The 20,770-nt window shown below is 49.1% G+C and overlaps 1 protein-coding gene across 1 annotated transcript; it reads right to left on the bottom strand.

Moving 5' to 3' along the window:
• Positions 1–322: 322 nt before the first annotated feature.
• LOC136744915 (tubulin polyglutamylase ttll6) lies at positions 323–11,929 on the bottom strand. The gene is made up of 13 exons (XM_066698795.1): positions 10,175–11,929; positions 9,802–9,920; positions 9,469–9,599; positions 6,832–6,988; positions 6,198–6,341; positions 5,990–6,075; positions 5,526–5,751; positions 5,219–5,400; positions 3,732–3,920; positions 3,147–3,309; positions 2,635–2,871; positions 2,205–2,508; positions 323–1,960 (listed from the first exon to the last, which is right to left on the bottom strand). Exons 2-13 carry the CDS (start codon positions 9,820–9,822, stop codon positions 1,713–1,715), a joined length of 2,088 nt encoding a protein of 695 aa, XP_066554892.1. The 5' UTR covers positions 9,823–9,920; positions 10,175–11,929; the 3' UTR covers positions 323–1,712.
• Positions 11,930–20,770: the final 8,841 nt, after the last annotated feature.

Here is a 20,770-nt window from a genome sequence, read left to right as displayed (position 1 = left end):
TTTGGGAGGGGGGAGGAGTTGCTTTGTTTTGTTTTGTTTTGTTTTAGGTTAAATGATTGCAACAGACAGGAGGAACTTTCACAACGGGCAGGATTACATTCCTTCTTTTTCATACCCTGACAGGAGTGCTTTTTTAGTGTCAGGTCTTCTCCTTTATAGGTTAGTGTAGGCTACTACAATATAATTATATATATATATATATATATATATATTGCTCCAGAATTATTCATACCATCAATGAACTGTAACCAAAAGCTGATATAGCAAACAGAGGGTGAATCAAAGAAGATTGTGATCATCAAAAGCACATAGAACCAAACACTGTCATGTCATGAGAATTTATTATATAAATCTATATGGACAGATTTGTAAAAAATATATTAATCCCCTTTCCAAAACCCGAGCAGAGAAGCAACATACGAGTTTCCAACCACCTGAGGATTTTTTTTTTTCATTTGTAAAAATGTATTTATATACTTTAAGGATATAGAATATAATAAGCTGATATGTATTTTAAGGAAGAATAAAATCAGACCGTATTGATGGGATCGTATGTGGCTGAGAATCCCCTCTTTGGCCAACGGGCGGTGGTGCAAGCTACGCAGTGTGGGCCGGTCTGTCAGAGACGCAGAGCTGTCCCAATCAGGGCCACAGAGCCCGGCCTGTCCCCGAGGACAGGGTCCACTGTACACAGTCCTGTCTGCAACAGGCAGTGAACAGAACCAGCAGGCCTTGATGTCAGTGTGACTCTTCGTCTTCCTGGGCCTGCAGACCCTCATCTCTCCGACCTCAAGGCTGATGAACACACAGACACCCCTGTGTTAGCTGAGAGGAGCATCACACAGACAGCACCATCAAGGACAGACACCACCCACCCCCCACTCCACACTCCCCACTCCCCACTCCACCCCCACCACACAGGACAGCAGACCTGTACAGAACAGGAAGGACACAGACGTTCAGGGCCGTGTTGCGAGAGCGGTTTAGGCCACACAAGTGTTTTTAGTGGGATCTCTGTTTTCTTAAATATATAAATAATTTGAAAGAAAAATATATATATATAAATAATAACAATTTCAATTATATTGAGAGTAACCTGAGGTCAATTATAGTACAGCCCTGAGTTGTTTCCACGCGTCACTTGGGTGAAGGAGGGCCACGCCAGAGCTGCTGCAGCCTGGAACTCCATAGCTTACGGGCAAGGGTCCGCCTACCGCACAACAGACACACGGCAGCCAAGCGGGAGCTGGCACTGCACATTGGAGGCAGCGTCCAGTCACATGGTACTGTGGACTGTGGGCGGCCCCCTGCCAGACGCCTCTGTGTCACAGGGCTCGGTGTGGAGAACAAGAGGAACTGAAATCTCAGTTGGTCCTTTTGCAAGACAGATCCAACAAAAAATACCAGCGCCAGTCCGGGGGAGTCCTGAGCAGAGCGGGGATCAATGCTGGGGAGACACAGAAAGGCATCGTTTCTTGCATCCTGCATTTTTTGGTTTGGTTCTGTTCCTTCCCCCTGTGACTGAGGCTCGCCCATGTCTTAATTAGACTTCATTTGATCGCACACAATGTTGATTAGCCTCTGTTCATGGGTTTCACAATGAAAAACTAAAATAGATACTGAAGGGAGCCAGTGATGCCCGGTCCGGCAGGAATGGCGGGTGGTCGCTGGGGTCGTCCTCTCACAGAAGAGGCAGAGCCTGGGGGTCCCCCCTACCTGCCCGTCGTGGGTTGCAGGGTCTTGTGGGTGTTGGTTCGGATGGGCTGGGAGAACCCGGGCCGGCGGACCAGGGGGGCCGCGCTGGAGATGACGAAGAGGCTCTGCAGGGCCTGGGGGTCAGCGCCCACTTGGGGGTACAGCGGCCGGTTGGGGGGCACGTTGCCAAGCTGTGCCCGTCCGCGGGACTCCGAGTAGGAGCTCATGCTGCCTAGCCGACTCGGTGTGCCCAGACTGGCGCTGCCTGTGAGACGGCCGGGTAGGGGGGGGGAGAGAATAAGCATTGTGTTTCAGAAGACTATATTTATATAACTGAGTGAAAATGATATAGTGTGTGCTGGCAGATTAAAGAGAAAGAGCGAAGGGCATAAGGAAGGTGGGAAGAGCGGCATGTAGTGGGCACAGCTGGACACAAAGAGAGAGAGAAAGAGATAGGGGAGGAGAGAGAGTAGCAGCAGCAGCCCTTTCAGCAGCACGGAGACACTGACTGGTCCTGGGGATCCGGTGTGCGCTGCTGGCCCTGCGTGGCTGCGCTGGCCCTCTCTGTGGCGGCTCCTCCGGGGCGTCGCAACGCAGAGCACTAGCCCACTCGCTTGGCCCTGGCCCCAGGGTCCCCCTCTGCAGCCCTGGCCAACGCTGCCTGAGCACCTGGGAGTTCACATACTGCAGGCACAGGCTGGCCTCAGGCACCCCCGGCGCCGCGGGCAGAGAGAGGCCGCAGATCTGGACATGCCGGGGAACCGGGCCGCACTGGGCGAGAGGCATCCGGCTCAGCTCCCCCGCCGACTGCAGCTGCAATGACAACCACAACAGCAACGGAGCTGTGTCAGACGGCAGGCGGGCAGGTGGGAGGCCTAGAAGAGAATCCTAGCTCTTACAGGGCAGCACTGCGCCCCCCAACTCAGGCTGGAGTCTCACCATGGGACCGAGGTTGATCCTGTGCTGTGGGGGGGGCTGGCAGGCATGAGGTGGGGCATTGGGGTTGCCCTGCAGCAGCTGGTACACCCTCTCCACCACGCCCATGTCTCTGAGCAGACTAGCCCGGCGCTGCAGTGCACTCACCCGCGCCTCCTCTTCCTCCTCCTCCACCTCCCCCTCGCCCACCAAGCCCAGGTCAAGGGGGCCAGGCTCCAATAGGGGAGGCATGGACAGCATCTGCAATACAACACACAGAAAGGGTCATTACAAACACACACACACACACACATGCACTCACACTCACAGGTCAGTTAATACAGTCTTCAACTCACCCACTAATGTGAAATCAGTGGTTTGGCCAACAGAGAGATAGACAGACAGAGAAACAGACAGACACACACAGTGCTCCTCAATAGGGTTAACGACATGGTTTGCCCTCTACCACCCGTGCCTCTGGGGCTGATGTGAGCACTGTGAGCTCACAATACCCCCCCGACCCTTGCCATGCTCACAGAGGGCTGCGCTGAGGTGTGGAGGGGCCTGACCGGGCGGCGGGGGGGGGCCCTCCGGGGCTTCACCCTCTCCCCCGCCGACTCCCCCTGCAGCTCACGCCTGCGGCCCCCCCTCTGCATCGCCTCCTGCTCCTGCTTCACACGCAGCTCCTGCAGCTGCTGCCTGCGGGCCGAGAGAGGGAGGAGAGGAGGGAGAGCTAGAGTCCCTCTACACTAGGGGTGCGTGTGTGTGCGTGTGTGTGTGTGTGTGTGTTAAAGAGTTAGTGTTTGTGTGTGTCTGTGTGTTTATGGTGTGTGTGTGAGTTAGTGTGTGTGTGTATAAGTTGGTCTGTGTGTGTGTGTGTGTGAGTGTGTGCAAGTTAGTGTGTTTGTTGGTGGTGTGTGTGTATGTGTGTACGCTTGTAGTGTTAGTATGTGTGTGTGAGTTAGTGTATGTATTTGTGTGACTTAGATTGTATGTTTGTGGTGTGTGTGTGTGAGTTAGTGTATGTATGTGTGTGACTTAGTATGTATGTTAGTGGTGTGTGTGTGTGTGTGAGTTAGTGTGTATGTTGGTGGTGTGTGTGTGTGTGTGTGTCTGGGTACCTGGCGCACTCCTCCCTGGCTCTGGAGGCTGCGGTCTCCTGGAACAGCGAGCTGCTGTGTGTGAAGTACTTGTCGTACTGCTCCGCTCCCTGCCGGGGGTAGATCTGGCGGAACCCGCCCAGGTGCCCTTCCTCGTAGCGCTGTGCCCGATCTAGCCAGGCCGCCTGGCTCTGCCTCAGCTCCTCACTCCTGCAGTGAGCGAGACGAGAATCCTACTGCACAGAACAGCACAATGCAGTGTGTATAGCGTGTCAAGTGTGTGTAACATGTGCCATGTCTATAGCATGTGCAGTGTGTGTACTGTGTGCAATGTGCGTAACGTGTGTTGTGTGTGTAGTGTATTGCAGTGTATTCAGCGTGTTGCGGTGTTGCAGTGTGTTCAGCGTGTTGCGTTGTTGCAGTGTTTTCAGAGTATAGCAGTGTGTTGGGGTGTTGGGGTGTTGTGGTGCTGCGGTGTTGCAGTTTTGCAGTGTGTTGCTGTGTTTTGGCGCTGTGCTGCTGTGGTTTTGCAGTGTATGCAGCGTGTTGCAGTGTGTGCAGCATGTTGCAGTGTGTGCAGCGTGTTGCAGTGTGTGCAGCGTGTTGCAGCGTGTTGCGGTGTGTGCAGCGTGTTGCGGTGTGTGCAGCGTGTTCCGGTGTGTGCAGCGTGTTGCAGTGTGTTGCGGTGTATGCAGCATGTTGCAGTGTGTTGCGGTGTATGCAGCATGTTGCAGTGTGTGCAGCGTGTTGCAGTGTGTTGCGGTGTATGCAGCGTGTTGCAGTGTGTTGCAGTGTGTGCAGCATGTTGCAGTGTGTGCAGTGTGTTGCAGTGTGTGCAGCGTGTTGCAGTGTGTTGCAGTGTGTGCAGTGTGTTGCGGTGTATGCAGCGTGTTGCAGCGTGTTGCAGTGCATGCAGTGTGTTGCAGTGTGTTCAGCGTGTTGCGTTGTTGCAGTGTTTTCAGAGTATAGCAGTGTGTTGGGGTGTTGGGGTGTTGTGGTGCTGCGGTGTTGCAGTTTTGCAGTGTGTTGCTGTGTTTTGGCGCTGTGCTGCTGTGGTTTTGCAGTGTATGCAGCGTGTTGCAGTGTGTGCAGCATGTTGCAGTGTGTGCAGCGTGTTGCAGTGTGTGCAGCGTGTTGCAGCGTGTTGCGGTGTGTGCAGCGTGTTGCGGTGTGTGCAGCGTGTTCCGGTGTGTGCAGCGTGTTCCGGTGTGTGCAGCGTGTTGCAGTGTGTTGCGGTGTATGCAGCATGTTGCAGTGTGTTGCGGTGTATGCAGCATGTTGCAGTGTGTGCAGCGTGTTGCAGTGTGTTGCGGTGTATGCAGCGTGTTGCAGTGTGTTGCAGTGTGTGCAGCATGTTGCAGTGTGTGCAGTGTGTTGCAGTGTGTGCAGCGTGTTGCAGTGTGTTGCAGTGTGTGCAGTGTGTTGCGGTGTATGCAGCGTGTTGCAGCGTGTTGCAGTGCATGCAGTGTGTTGCAATGTGTGCAGTGTGTTGCGGTGCTGGGCGGTACCTGGCCTCTCGGGAGCGGTTGTGCTGCAGCAGTCGCTCCTGCACCCGGCGGCGCTCGTCCTCGATGACCCGGCGGCGGTCGCAGGCGCCCAGGTTGATGAGCACCAGCGTGTCGTACAGCAGCCCGTCCTTCACCTCGCGGTCCAGCCGGGAGTCCGTCGTAAAGCTGGGGGAATGATTCACCTGCGCGCACACACACACAATCAGAGAGACACGGACAGAGATACACACAGATTAAAAATCGGTCAGTATAGTCACAGCCCCCCAATACAGTCACTCTCTCGCAGTCTGACTCCCATGCCACTCACCTCCAGCAGCCAGGGTTTGAGACGGCGGTCCAGCAGCACGTCGAAGCCCAGGATCTCGAAGCAGGCACTGCCGACAGCGTGGTGGGGGAAGCAGGAGTGGTAGTTGTGCTTCAGGGTGGGGTGGGCCGAGATCAGCGTCTTGATGACCACGTCCTCGATGTCTGCCCACATCTTGTCCGTGTCGTAGCACAGAGACTCCATGTGCTTATTGAAGGTGGACAGCTTCCTGGAGGCGGGGGGTGGAGGGAGGAAGTGGGGAGGAGGGGAAGGGAGGAAGAGGGACAATTAGAGAGAGAGAGAGAGGTGTCTTTATTTTTAATGTTGATCTGGAGATGAGTTTATGTAGAAAAACACACCCACACACACTCACATACACACATAAGGACAAAAATGCTTTCATAATGTGGTCTGTGTCGCCAGGCTGCTTGTAAACACCCCTCATAACCCCACCCATAGCTCCTCACCTTTTGCTGCCTGTGTCATCGTTTCGCACGAAGTTCTCGCTGTGCTTGTTGATAGCATAGTTGGTCAGGTGCATACAGACGTCGTCCTGGAGGAGAGGAGTAGGAGATCAAGAGTCCACATATCCCTCCCGACTGCTCCCACCCACCACCCCGACCACAGCTCCACTGTCCCCTTCCTGCACTCCCACTATCCCCACGCCACACGTACCACGTTGCTGTTGGTAGGGTCGCTGTACTTGGTGGTGCAGAAGCGGGCCAGGCCCTCCTTATACAGGAAGATGCGGAGAGGGTCGCAGGAGGTCACCAGCACGTAGATCCGGAGGTCGAACTTGAAGCCGTCCACGATGAAGGGCTGCGCCAGAGAGCGTCCGTCAACACAGAGCACTAACACACACCTGCCCGTCTCAGGCACCTCCTGCCGCATCCTCTTTCACGATTTGTATTTATTTCCGGTGTTTTTTAATCATACAGCTATGCCGGGGTACGTACAGAGGCTAAACTTGCAGACCGGGCCTGCAGAGACATGCTGGAGAGGACAGGGTGGGAGGACACACACAATACCACACCAAATCAAGCAGGGTTCATCAGGGCGTGCAACATACAACACATACAATTCCCAAACAGTTTCTAAATCTCACACGGCCCGTCCTGTGGAGCATTAGCTGGGGCCCCTCAGACAACCGCTTAGCTAAAGCATGTGTACGATGCTGTTTGACTGGGAAAGACGATTGAAAATGCACAGGAGGGTACTGTCAATGATTCTTACAAATTATTATTATCATCATCGTGACGGGTATTCATCACATCCACAGACTTGCGGAAAACAGTGGAGGAAGGCTCACCCGGGAGATGTACACCTGGCAGATCATGTCCTCCCCGGGCCGGACGTCCTTTGCGGAGCGTGTGATGAAGATGCCGCGGCCCTGGCAGCCCGAGTCCGGCTTGCAGATGTACGACTTGTGCTTCTTGGCACGGCTGTAGGCCTGGAAGTCACTGTAACTGCAGGGAGGAGACAGGGGCACCAAACACACACACACACACACGCTCATCACTTGACCATTACAAAACAACAACATAAATCATCCCATGCGTGTGAATGAGTGAACGGGTGAAAAAATAATTCGGATTATTTGTTTAACCCATGCAGGATCATGTCTTTTCATCACCAGTGAGAGTTCATCGCCAGTTTGCACATTCTCTTACAAATCACACACAGACCGTCTCTTTTGATTTAGATCTAAGATTTCGTAATGTCCTACAATGATTCCAAAACAGACTTTAATTAAATCCTACAGTTACCCATGGCAGTTGTAGTTGGTTTTTCAATTCTTTAATTTCACCCTTTTTATCGAATAATGCATCACTGTCTGCTTGTTTACACATGGTAATCTATTTGCATTGTTTGCACTATTGGGTTTTAATTTGTTTTCTTTTGTATTGTTTGCACTGGCATTTACATGCTATGGTTTTAATTTGCTATGTGTTTGCTTGGTTTTGTTCTTAGAAAGAAACATTTCTATTTTTGTTTATTTTGTTGGTTTTATCAAGATTGCTGCTCGCTTTGCAATTCCAAAAACTTATTTAGGCAAGTAGTTTTGATATCAACCATAGGCGGACTGGCCATCGGGCCAATCTGGCAACACGGTCGCCCCGTGTTGATTCCTGTACTGCACATCGTCGGCACCCAGAACTACACTTCAACCTTAGCTCCAACAATTGCACTTCGACAAAATGTATAAATAAATAAATAAAATATTAAGTAAAGAAAGAAAGAAATACACAGATGAATAAAAAAGGAAATAAATATAAATATATGTATCTATTTATATATTTATTTAGTTTGTGTTTTATTTATTCATGTAGGCCATTGTGTTTCATATTTATTTATTTATTTATTTATACATTTTGGCACACATAACCTCGATATTTATTTACTGAATTGAATACGTACTTTGAAAAACCGACTACAATAGTAATAGTAATAGTAGGATTTAATAAAAGTCTGTTTTGGAATCGTTGTAGGACATTTAACAAAAATTTGATCAAATTCAAAAGAGACCGTATGTAGTTTGTAAGTGAATATACACTCACCTAAAGGATTATTAGGAACACCTGTTCAATTTCTCATTAATGCAATTATCTAACCAACCAATCAATGGCAGTTGCTTCAATGCATTTAGGGGTGTGGTCCTGGTCAAGACAATCTCCTGAACTCCAAACTGAATGTCTGAATGGGAAAGAAAGGTGATTTAAGCAATTTTGAGCGTGGCATGGTTGTTGGTGCCAGACGGGCCGGTCTGAGTATTTCACAATCTGCTCAGTTACTGGGATTTTCACGCACAACCGTTTCTAGGGGTTACAAAGAATGGTGTGAAAAGGGAAAAACATCCAGTATGCGGCAGTCCTGTGGGCGAAAATGCCTTGTTGATGCTAGAGGTCAGAGGAGAATGGGCCGACTGATTCAAGCTGATAGAAGAGCAACTTTGACTGAAATAACCACTCGTTACAACCGAGGTATGCAGCAAAGCATTTGTGAAGCCACAACACGTACAACCTTGAGGCGGATGGGCTACAACAGCAGAAGACCCCACCGGGTACCACTCATCTCCACTACAAATAGGAAAAAGAGGCTACAATTTGCACAAGCTCACCAAAATTGGACAGTTGAAGACTGGAAAAATGTTGCCTGGTCTGATGAGTCTCGATTTCTGTTGTGACATTCAGATGGTAGAGTCAGAATTTGGCGTAAACAGAATGAGAACATGGATCCATCATGCCTTGTTACCACTGTGCAGGCTGGTGGTGGTGGTGTAATGGTGTGGGGGATGTTTTCTTGGCACACTTTAGGCCCCTTAGTGCCAATTGGGCATCGTTTAAATGCCACGGCCTACCTGAGCATTGTTTCTGACCATGTCCATCCCTTTATGACCACCATGTACCCATCCTCTGATGGCTACTTCCAGCAGGATAATGCACCATGTCACAAAGATCGAATCATTTCAAATTGGTTTCTTGAACATGACAATGAGTTCACTGTACTAAACTGGCCCCCACAGTCACCAGATCTCAACCCAATAGAGCATCTTTGGGATGTGGTGGAACGGGAGCTTCGTGCCCTGGATGTGCATCCCACAAATCTCCATCAACTGCAAGATGCTATCCTATCAATATGGGCCAACATTTCTAAAGAATGCTTTCAGCACCTTGTTGAATCAATGCCACGCAGAATTAAGGCAGTTCTGAAGGCGAAAGGGGGTCAAACACAGTATTAGTATGGTGTTCCTAATAATCCTTTAGGTGAGTGTACAAATTGGTGATGAAATGTCGCTGGTAATGAAATGTACCCCGTGATGAAATGTTGTAGACCCAACCCACACATCTTCGAAATGTGATCCAATAACCATAACCCCCATAACTATAACCCCCACACCTTGCCACACCCCCTGGCCCCCTAACCACCCCCCAGCCCTGGCACTCACTCGGCAGGCAGGCACCAGGTGCGTGGGAAGATGTTGTATTCCTTGGGGAAGAGCTTCAGCATCCTGTTCATGTTCCTGGCCAGCAGGTCCTTCCTGCAGATCTCACTCATGCCAGGGAAGTGGTTGATCTTCTGCAGTGCAGTGAAGCAGAGGGACCAGTTACTGTACTGCTGTCAATACTGTACATACTGTCTATACTGCACTGTACCGTGGTCAATACTGTACTTTACATACTGTACTGTAAACACTGTATATACAGTACTGTCAATATTGTACTATTAATCTAACACTATAAACATGGTCCTCTCTCTCTCTCTCTCTGCATGGGGGTACCTGGTAGCGCTTCATGTCCATGACGCGGTCCAGAGACACGGAGCAGTCTGTCCAGTACAGAGTCCAGTCCTCCCCTTCCCCTGCCTCCCGCAGCCCATACCGCCTGGCTGCCCGGCGCACTGGACAGGGAGACAACGCACAGGTCAGTGTGGGCAGCACACTGTGTACCACAGTGCCTGTCAATCCCATCCCTAGTTCATACTGTTGTGCTGAGCCCGAGAGTGATTCAGAGGGCTTTACTCAGCTGTAAAGGATTTCTATCCATAATCATATTTGCCCTCTGTACAGAGAGTATTTCTTGGCCATGTATAGGAATAGGCCCAGAGCAGTATTTGAGGCCTGTGGAAACACGGTGGTGTTGGTCTCCACTCACCGCTCTCATACTTGCAGCTGGTCAGGTTGATCCACAGTCATCTGGAAAAGAGAGAGAGACAGGGACAGAGGTGTGCCCTGGGACTGGAAGCATCCCATGTTTTGGCTTCCACTGCTGGCTGGCTAATGCCCTGAACCCCAACGCCTGAGAATTTTCTCTCATTGACTAACAAGCATAAATATTCTCAATTATCTATAATCATGCAAATCACAACCAGGCAAACAAAAAGACGGACCTCGATGGCAGCTGTGATGGAAAGTGCAATGAGAGCTGATGGAACGGGACATTAACGGCATCACAGTTAAACAGGATATATGAGGATACTCCGAGCCTTGACATTGCGCTTTCATGTCTGAATGCACACAGTTAAGTTGCCTTTAAACTGGGCTTTGTCTGGACACTGGCCAGCTGTAGCATTGATCCCTTATCTTTACTGCCACCTTCTGGGACAGTGAGGACACTGCCCTCTCATTACTGGCCCCATGACTGCTGGTACAGGGGAGCTGCTGTGAACTCTGAATTGGGAGATGTTGTGCATCTTGTGTGCACAGACTTAAAACACATGTTCCAGTTCAAACAACAAAAGCACTTCTTTAAATAAATAAAGCAGTGTAAATGACAATAAAACAAGCTAGTCCTTGCATTGTGATTTAGGAATCTGCCACCACACACACATTTAATTGTGTGGGGGGGGCAGTCTCCTTTCTCATTTTTTCTTTACAGTGGAAAAACATAGACTCTGTAAAGTTATGTATCTCATAAACAGCATCTGAGAGCATTCATTTGAGGTCTTATATAGTTCACATGGTGCTTATTATCAGTTCCAAAACTGTGGAGACTTCTAGGTTTACAATAAAAGCAGGGCTGTAGTGCAAGAGCCTCAATAAACCGCATTCACGGGGACTGAGAGACGCGCGGTCCAGCAGGGCTGCCTGTTTAACTGTCCCTTTTGAAATTCATCCACCGGCTTCTACACATGACGGCATGCGCACCAGGTTTCAGTTGCAAGGTAATTGGAACATTAAACTGTGTGGTTAATTTTAGGTATAAAAAGACATGTGCGTGTGTATTTTACCCTGTTGCATCTGAGAGACGGATCCATTAAATAACAGTGGCAACAGCAACAGCAATAACAATCAATGTGTGTCCCATCTCAATGCACTCCCCAAAATATCCTATTCCCATTCCCCTATTCAGACAGCTACTATTTGTGGGACCCTATGGCTTTGGAGCAAACAGTAGCATCCACCACCCGCACCCAACCCACTCCCCATGAGGCCCCCCACTCTCTGGACCCCCAGCACACTGCAGAGGGATTCTTGCCACCGGGTCACTGCAGCAGCTGCTGGGGGGGAGGCTCTAGCTCTGCTCATTAAGAGCAGAGTGCCCCCCTCTCTGGGGTGACGCTCTTTCATCGTCTGTTCTGCTGAGGGCGTCCCGCTCCGCCAGGCCCCTTTTATGAACAGGTACTGTAACCCGAGGAGCCGAGGCTGCCGGTCAGGCACGGCGCCGCCCGCTGTCTTTATGGACCGACAGCTGCTCGCAATGAAAAGACGGCTTTACCACTCCTCACTCCACTCTGTCCTACCTCTCCACCCTGCCCCGCCCCAGCTGGGACGGACTGGGCCCAATAGAGCAGGCCCAGCATTGTCTGCATACCTCTTCCTCCTCCTCTTCCTCCTCTTGCCATCAGCGGTGCTTGGCTGCTGCTGGGGCTCGCAGGTTTCAGCCTGGCTGTCGCTGTCGCCCCCTTCATCCTGCTCGCCCACCCCCCTCCCTTGCCTGTGGGCCGCCTCCTCCTCTTCCTCCCCCTCCTGGTGCCTCTCCAGGCTCCCCTCAGGCGGCCTCATCCTGCAGAGACATACAACACACATCACACACACACACGTACACATCACACACATACGTGCACACATCACACATGCACAGTTGGGGTTGTAATGGAAACAGTGAGTCACGCTGTGGGGGGGTGCAGAACATCCTCTCAGTCTCTGGGAGGTCTGGGTGCAGGGTAACAGTACACTGCACCTCTGGTCTGGATTATCCTGCTCCAGTACCCGGCTCAGATCCCTGGCTCTCTGACCCCACTGGGTGTGACATTACAACAGCCTCCCTGCCTGCCCCTCTCCTCCTCCCCCTCCAGCCTCTTACTCTTCCCTCTGTAATTCTCACCAACCACCTCTTCTTGGAATATATATATATATATGGTACATTCTTAAAAAGAAAGAAACACACTGGTGAGCTCAGGAACACTAAAAGGCCCAGAAGACCACAGAAAATTGTGGTGGATGACAGAATTCTTTCCCTGGTGAAGAAAAACAGTTGGCCAGATCAAGAACACCCTCCAGGAGTTGGTGTATCTGTGTCAAAGTGAACAATCAAGAGAAGACTTCACCAGAGTAAATACAGAGGGTTTACCACAAGATGTACACAGGAAACAGGAAGACCAGATTAGTCAAAAAACATCTAAAGAACCCTGTACAGTTCTGGAACAACATGCTATGGACAGATGAGACAAAGATCAACTTGTACCAGAATGATTGGAAGAGAAGAGTATGGAGAAGGGAAGGAACTGCTCATGATCCGAAGCATAAAACCTCACCTGTGAAGCATGTTATTGATGTTTAGGGTTTAGTGTTTAGGTCTATATTATCTGCTCGGATTCAGCCAAATGCTTCAAAACTCATTGGACGGGGCTTCACAGTGCAGATGGACAATGACCTGAAGCATACTGCAAAAGCAACCCAAGACTTTTTAAGGTGAAGAAGTGGAATGTTCTGCAATGGCCAAGTCAATCACCTGACCTGAATCCCATTGAGCAGCATTTCACTTGCTGAAGGCAAAACTGAAGGCAAAACGGCCCAAGAACAAGCAGGAACTAAAGACAGCTGCAGTACAGGCCTGGCAGAGCATCACCAGGGAAGAAACCCAGCATCTGGTGTCTATGGGTTCCAGACTTCAGGCAGTCATTGACTGCAAAGGATGTGCAACCAAGTATTGAAACTCTCAATTTAATTCATGATTATGTTAGTTTGTCCAAATACTTTTGAGCCCCTAAAATTGGGGGGACCACATATAAAAATGGGTGTAATTCCTACAAAGTTCACGCAATTTGGATGTAACTACCCTCACAATAAAGATGAAAGTCTACACTTAAAGAACATCTTGATTGTTTCCTTTAAAATCCATTGTGGTGACGTACAGAGCCAAAATTATGACAATTGGGTCACTGTCCAAATATGTATGTACCTAACTGTATATACACACATACAATCTTTCTTTTTTTAATGCCATGACCTGTCATGCAATCTTGGGTGCAGTTCTGTCGCTGTACTTCATATGATAATTCTATTATTAGTTAGACAGCAGCACCCAGCACCCTGCGTACTCCTGTCTCCTGTGTTTGACAGAGCCCTGTGCGAGCAGAATGTGAATTCCTCTGCTTACTGTTGCTTATCTATTCTAACTGCTCAGGCTCACGTCAGCTCTTTTGTGCCTTTGCTGTTTTTTACAACCCAGTCTGCTCAGTCTGGCAGTCTTAGGAGTGTGTGCTTTCTGACCCCCTTGTCCAACAGTGTTGATATTCCAGACTCAATCAAAAGCACCTCTCTGACAGCGCCAGCATGAGTATAGAGCAGGGTGGTAAGACCCCACAGTCACATGGCAGAGTAGAGCAGTGACTAGGCTCCCTGCATGTGAGGACAGAGAGTATGAGCTAAGCTCTTGGCTGCTCTCTCATAAAACTGGCAGGTTGGCTCCACCTCCTCGGGGCTCCTCTTCCAGCGGGAGGGCCCTGGCTGTGGCGCACCCTGCGGGAGCTGGTCAGACTGCCTTGCTCCCCTCTGCCTTTCAGCAACACACCGCTGCTAATCCCTGCACAAAAAGGGGGGGTCTTGTGTGAGCAGCCTGGGCCTGCCTAACTACGAGAGATCAAGATTGATTTACAGCTTCTGTAAGAGCCCTGAGGATCGAGTGACCTCCCAGCGAGGAGTGAAGCGCAGTAAACAAACACGAACCACCTGATACGGTAGAGGGAGAGCTGGAGAAAACAGAACAAGAGAGACAGGGAGACAGGGAGATAGTGGAAAGAGAGAGAAAGGGAGAGTGGGAGGGAGAGGGAGGGACAGAGATGCAGAGAGGGAGACAGCGAGAAAGAGGGAGACAGAGAGAAAGAGACGAAAGGAGAGTGGATTGAATACCACAGACCCAAATTGCTCCAGTTAGGACTATGGGCACACTGAAGCAGTTAGGGTAACTACATCTAGTCTTATAAGCTGTTATAGAAAGTACAGGGTGCAGGGAGGAGCAGGGAGCTCTGACTGGATGTCCAGCAGGCAGTCAAGGGTCCACCCAGTCCAGGCCCTCTTAGGGAAGCACATTTCCCAGTTGCAATCACAGCTCTGGACAGCAAACACCATAACAGAGAAGGCCTGTGCATGCCCCCCCCCCCCCCCACACACACACACACACACACACAATTTTTGAAGTGTGGCAATTTGTACCCCCTACTTTTTGATAGATGGGGATCCAGTTTCACAGAATGCCCCCCCCCACACACTTTTGAAATTAAAGTTCCGCCCCTGGTGGTACTGAAAATGGTACTGATAGTGATAGTGATAGAGTGGTGGATAAACGCTGTGCTAAAGAATTATCTCTTCTCAGGTGCACCTGTTCTCCTCTGCAGGAGGCTAAACACACACAACTCCTGCACCTCGGTCTGGTAACTGTGGGTACGGTTATATCACAGCAACAACAAGAGCACAAAGAGTAGTGATTTTAAGAAGGGATAAAAATAAACAGACGAGAGAGAAGAAGAATGGAGGAAAACCGTATTATCTATGCAGAGTAAATGTTAATTATAATCTTGCAAATATCTACTTTTACACTCTGTTCAATGAAATTCTAATTTAGTTTTTAGTTTTGGTCAGGATGCTTTGCACATACCCTGTAGCCATAATAATAAGAGGAAATATCAAAAGTGGGGGGGGGGGATTTTTTACCATAATTTGCAAAATAGACGATTTTAGCGAATCTTGTAGCGGTTGTCAAGGAAACATGCGCACACAAAGTTCTCGTCTGACTGTGACGTGTTTGTCGGGGTTTTTTTTGGTGGAAAAGCGCTACTAAGTTTCGCAGTTGCTCCGTGTCGGTTTTGTCACTAGTACTATAAGTTTTACTCTAGGAGCGATAATGTTTCTAGTATTAATCAAGTAAAACAATCAACTTTAATTATCTCACACACAGATCTAATGCATTTCTGGAGATCTTAGCACGTTTTATTACGTTTTTATTTTTCTTGTAACGTGTATTTCTAAATATCTGCTCGAACAAGTTCTTAAATTCTCGTCTGTCGTGCATTCAATAATTCATAAAATGCAAAAGCTATAACATTTGAATACGCAAACAGAAGTGATAATAAACTCTAACATCGGTTGATGGCATTTTCTTAAACTAAATTAAAAAAAACATCAAAATCCAAACGAGCTCTTTTTATGCCCCCCTGCCATGGTTACGAGACGTGCACTGTATCTGAAATGAAACGTAAATAATATAACGCGTGCGAATAACTGACACAATACAGTGCATTGCTCAAAATGACACTTGAAGAGTCTGAAAACGACTGGGGTTACCTTTACTGTGTCGGCGGTGTAAATCTCTGTGCGTCCCGGAGAATAAGGACTCGTCTGGCAGCCAAAACATTCCGACAGCCCTCGCACCGCCACGCCCCCCCCCCCATTGGTGCAGCCTGTCTTTTCCTGGATTGTCATTGGCTAGTTTGCGGCCGGGAGGCGGGACACTGCGCTGACAGGGGCTGCGGTCATGATGTGCGTTACTATGGGGATTGAAGACGCTACAAATTGGAAGTGAAATGAAAAATGTCATCCATTCGTGACGTCATTGCATTGACGGTTATCGGAGGCAACACAGGATCAGGATTAGTCTGTTTTTGTTTCAAACATTTGGTTTCTGTTGCACATGGTTTTGATTCATTTCAACACATACACACATATGTAATGCAAAATGGCAATGTATGATGTACACTAGGTTAAAATTATTTGCAACAGAATGTTTATTATTAGTGTATCATGTAACATTACGCTCGTACAGTACATTACACAACACTGTGATTTATAACACTACACTAATACAAAACGGAGCCGCAGACAGTATATGTGAGAGGCTCAGAAACACTCACTGCATTCTCTTCCAGCAGGTCACTCAGAGGTCAGGTGACATCCTCACTGCCTCTCCTCAATTATTTTCTCATGTGGGGCCTGTTATGGCATTTTCATTCTGTCCTGCTTCCGCTGCTGCTCTGCTGCACATGGAAGAGAGAAAACAAAAGGCAAAGGAAAAAAGTGAAGGGAAAACATGACAGAAGAGGAAAAAGCATGGCTCAGTGGACGACTGCTGCCCGTCTTGGTGATGCATCTTCATGATTGATGCACCTGCCTCATGCCATGTACCTGTGCCCCCCGACAAGGCAAGGGCCGAGCAAGAGGTAATTTGCCACAGTGGAGGCACTCTTGCAGAACCACAGCTTTGGCAGCAGCTCTGAGGCCCCCAGACAGCCAGCCGAGTGACTGTACTGGGGCGTGGAGAGAGCCTCACTCCCACACTCACCCCCTGGCATACTGTTCTTGTCCCCACAGCCACACCCCACACCTCTCGATCAGCGCCCACAGGCTCTCTGCCTATTGAACAAGTCAGCTGCCATCTGGAGATAAAACCAGGAAAAAAAACAAGCACAGAGAGGAGAGACTAAAACAAAGGCAGTGTTGGCTTGGCCAGATATTCACACAGGGTTCGTGGTGGGGCTGTGTGCAGAGGGTGAAGGTGGATCTGATATCCTGAGCCACTAGATGGCGACACTGCCTGGAGTAGACATTCATACCAGTCTCTAAGGTGAGACACTGTTTTAAGGATTTTGACTGTTTAGTGCAATTCTCTGCAGCAACCCATCCCCCAACACACACTATTTACCACCTGTTTTCAGCTCTGTATAACTGGGGTTCTACATGCACTGGGGGCTGTCACTCAAGCCCAGACCCAGGTCAATCTGTAACCCTAATTTTATAACTGAATTGAATTATAATGCCTGCTTTAGCTTAGATACTCGAACAACCTCAACGTCACCCTTATACCACTCCTACCTTCATCTGATCCCTAAGTAGAACTTCGCTGGGTCAAACTTTCTAACATCAGGTTTCCCCATTTTTGTTTGTATTGTGGCTGTTTTCATAAACATCAATATCTGCATTTCTTACAGATACGTAAATTAATTATCCAAACACCTAAATCATATTCAGGATTTGAAGTGAAGCTGTTAATTCACTGGACACTCCGAGACAGTAGTGCATTTGTACAGACACGGCTCACCACAAAGCAGCCTGAAGTCAGAGGAGCAAGGTCCATGTCTGGCAGTCTGGTGGAGCACCTTTTCAGGCAGGTGTTTTTTTGTAACCACTGCATCACTGATAAAACAAACAGTGCATGCATTGCCATTTAAATCACAGTGTAAATGTTTGACCAAATGCTTTACAAGATTCTTCAGAAGAACACAGTCGGATCACACAGACACTCACACACACAAACACACTCCCACACACAGGCACACTCACCTGCACAAGCAGACACACACACTCACACACACACACGCACACACAGACACTCACACACACACACTCACACACACACACACACGCACACACATGCACCTTATCACAGTGGGGTTGATTCAGTAGCTTTAACACACAGTGGTAATGGGAGTAACCAGTTCCAGTTGACCACTGTGTTTATGTAGTGCCACAGAGATGCAACGGACAACTTCTCCTCTACTGGAGTATACCGCCCCTCCTCCTCCACCACCAAACACAGCAGGGAAAAGTCACTTTCAGGAGAGAGACGACGCACTGCACTGACATGCCAACATCACATTGTGAATAAAGTTAGCACACTGAGCAGTCACATGTGTGGTAGGCATCCTCCTGTGGGGATGACCAATATGTTTTGCACTACTCCCTATCCTGTTTTGTAAACCTCTTCACACATAGTACCCCCCTCATACAGCACAGTCTGACTGGGGAGTAAGGGGTTGCAGTTTGGTGCTGATACAAGGGACTTCTGAAAACAATACCCAGGTGAGAATGTGAGGTGTGTTTTTCTCAGTTACTGGCTCCATGGTTTGGGCAGTGGGCCTCCTGTGGTGTCTGATAAGCCTGTGTTTTTCAGGGTACCTGCTTTGATTAAACCTGCTTGGCCATGCTGAAATGTCACCTGGGGGAGCAATTTAACTGTGGTGCAGCACTCTGAAGACCATTTGAGAAAAAGATTGCACAATGGTCATACCCCTCCCTCCTTCTGTCCCACTGGGAAAATTGTTTCCTCTACTGTGGGGCTTTGAAAATGTTTTCAGAAGCTTTTTCTTGACAGAGATTCTGTAGAAGCACACAGCCAGATCCAGGGAAATCCTGTGTGTGTGTGTCTGTGTGGCTCTCACCACAGTCAGTGTGTGTTTTATCTGAGCTGTGATAGCTGCAAGCCTCCACTTAAAAATCCTCCTCTCCCCTCCTCTCCTTTCCTCTCCTCTCTTCTCCCCTCCTCTCCTCTCCTCTCCGGGCTTGCTTTGCATTGTATTGTGTAAAGTGCTCGAGTAGGAGTGCCCATCACTTCCCACTAATAAGAGAGTCAGTCAGAAAGCTGGAGTACCCCGCCTTTCTCACTCTGCCCCCTCCTCCCTCCCAGTCTCCACAACACACAGCCCTTCCCCTTGCTCAGGACGTGGTTTACAGCCCCTGTCAGATTTTGCGCTGTTAAATACTCATTTTTCCTTCTTTGCCTAAATGGGCCCATAAATCAGGGTGCTTGAATGGGCCTCCCTTGCTCTCCATTAATCCTAATGATTCCTACAGGAAATTCGATGGACAAATCAATTTACCTGCACGTTTCAATGGTGCGAGATGTGCCGGCCCTCTCCTCTCTGAGCCGCTAAGCAGCTCCATCAGTCTTGTAAAAACGTTATTAATTACCAAAGCCCCGGCCATCCGTCTTGACCACACAGCCCGCACTGGTGCTGCCTGTAATATATTCTGTCCGGGAGACGTGTCACCTCCCCTAATCCTTTTAAAAGGTAGTTGCTCGTGCCATAAATATCAATGCCCAGATTGACAAGAGAGGACGAGAACAAGAGAGAGGTTCCATTGTATCTTTCACAAAATGTTATTATTATTATCATTGTTGTCATTTTAAAGTTTATTATTGTTATTGAAGAAGATAAATGTCTATTTAAAGTGCAGTATTGTGCAATCGCTCTGCCAGACAATGCTGGTGGGATTTGCCTAGATTTTGCCAGTTCAAATCAGTCCAGGGTTACTCTTAACCGTCCCCCTAGGTCATCACACAGCTCTCCTGTGCTGGATGTGGACCCCCCTGGGTGACCACACCTGACTGGAGCTCTGGACGCCCAGGACCTCAATCCCCAGCCCTGAATGAGCCCGGCCCAATGCCACAGCGATTCCAGAGCCGCCTGCAGCTGAGCACATTCTGGAACTGCGTGCGTGTTCTCAGGCAGCACAATGGCAGCCCTCCCTGCGCAGAGACGTCAGCCCAGGCAGCTGAGGCACCCGAGTCTTTGTGTGCCTCTCGGCCTGCTGGTCTGCATTGACAGGGACATTGATCACTGACTGGCAGCTGCTGGCCAGGCCTGTCCCCCCTCAAGGCCACTGTCCACTCCCTGCCCCCCCTTTTCCCCAGAGACAGCTGGACACAGTCGACAGCTGGGAGATGGACACTTGGACTCCCCTGGACACCCCTCACCCCACGCACACACTCCTCTTGCAGGGGTGCTGGACAGCGCATGTGTGTGTGTGTGTGTATGTGCTTGAACAGCGTGTAAGCTTGCTTTTGTGTTTGTGAGGGTGTGTGTGTCCCTCTGTACCCCTTTTTGCAAGACTGTGTGTGTGTGTGTGTGTACTGTGTGTATTTCTTGTAAGAAGGTATGTTTGTGCCCCTACAACTGAGAACAACAGGGCCAGCTAGAGTCCCCAGCAATAGGGACCTCTTTGTCAGTACAGCTTCAAAGGCCCCACTCCCCTCCCCCCCCCGAAAGACAGCTGGAGATGTTCTGCCGACCTGGGAAGTAGAGACTACAGTGACTGCCCCAGGACGGGCTGAGCTGCACACTGTGTGGGTCTGTGCGGATGTATTCAGAAAGAGAAGAAAACTCTGAAGGCAGTCAAAGCAGAACAGCAGCCATGAGGCGTCTCTCAGTGGGCTTCTTCCACACAGATTTGAACACAGTATTACTGACACTTTGTCTAAGGGGAACCCAATACCAGATGAAGTTCAAAAGCAATAAGTCACAGCACATAAGGTTTATTTTAAAGACGCAGTGTGTTTTGAAGTCATTGTTAATTAATGTCAAAGACTGCAGGGGACGTTTATAGCCTTTAGGGGGAAAAACTCATGTGAAATAAAAAGCTATGAGTATAATAGAGATCACTGATCACTGTTTGTAATCAGCTCAGCACAAATGTCCACCTGGTATAAGAATATTTTTCAAATAAAGTTGAAATAACAATTATGATTATATATGAT

The sequence above is a fragment of the Amia ocellicauda genome, chromosome 3, assembly GCF_036373705.1.
Source record: "Amia ocellicauda isolate fAmiCal2 chromosome 3, fAmiCal2.hap1, whole genome shotgun sequence".
Classification (NCBI taxonomy): Eukaryota; Metazoa; Chordata; class Actinopteri; order Amiiformes; family Amiidae; genus Amia; species Amia ocellicauda.
This window is presented reverse-complemented; position numbering and strand designations above follow the sequence as displayed.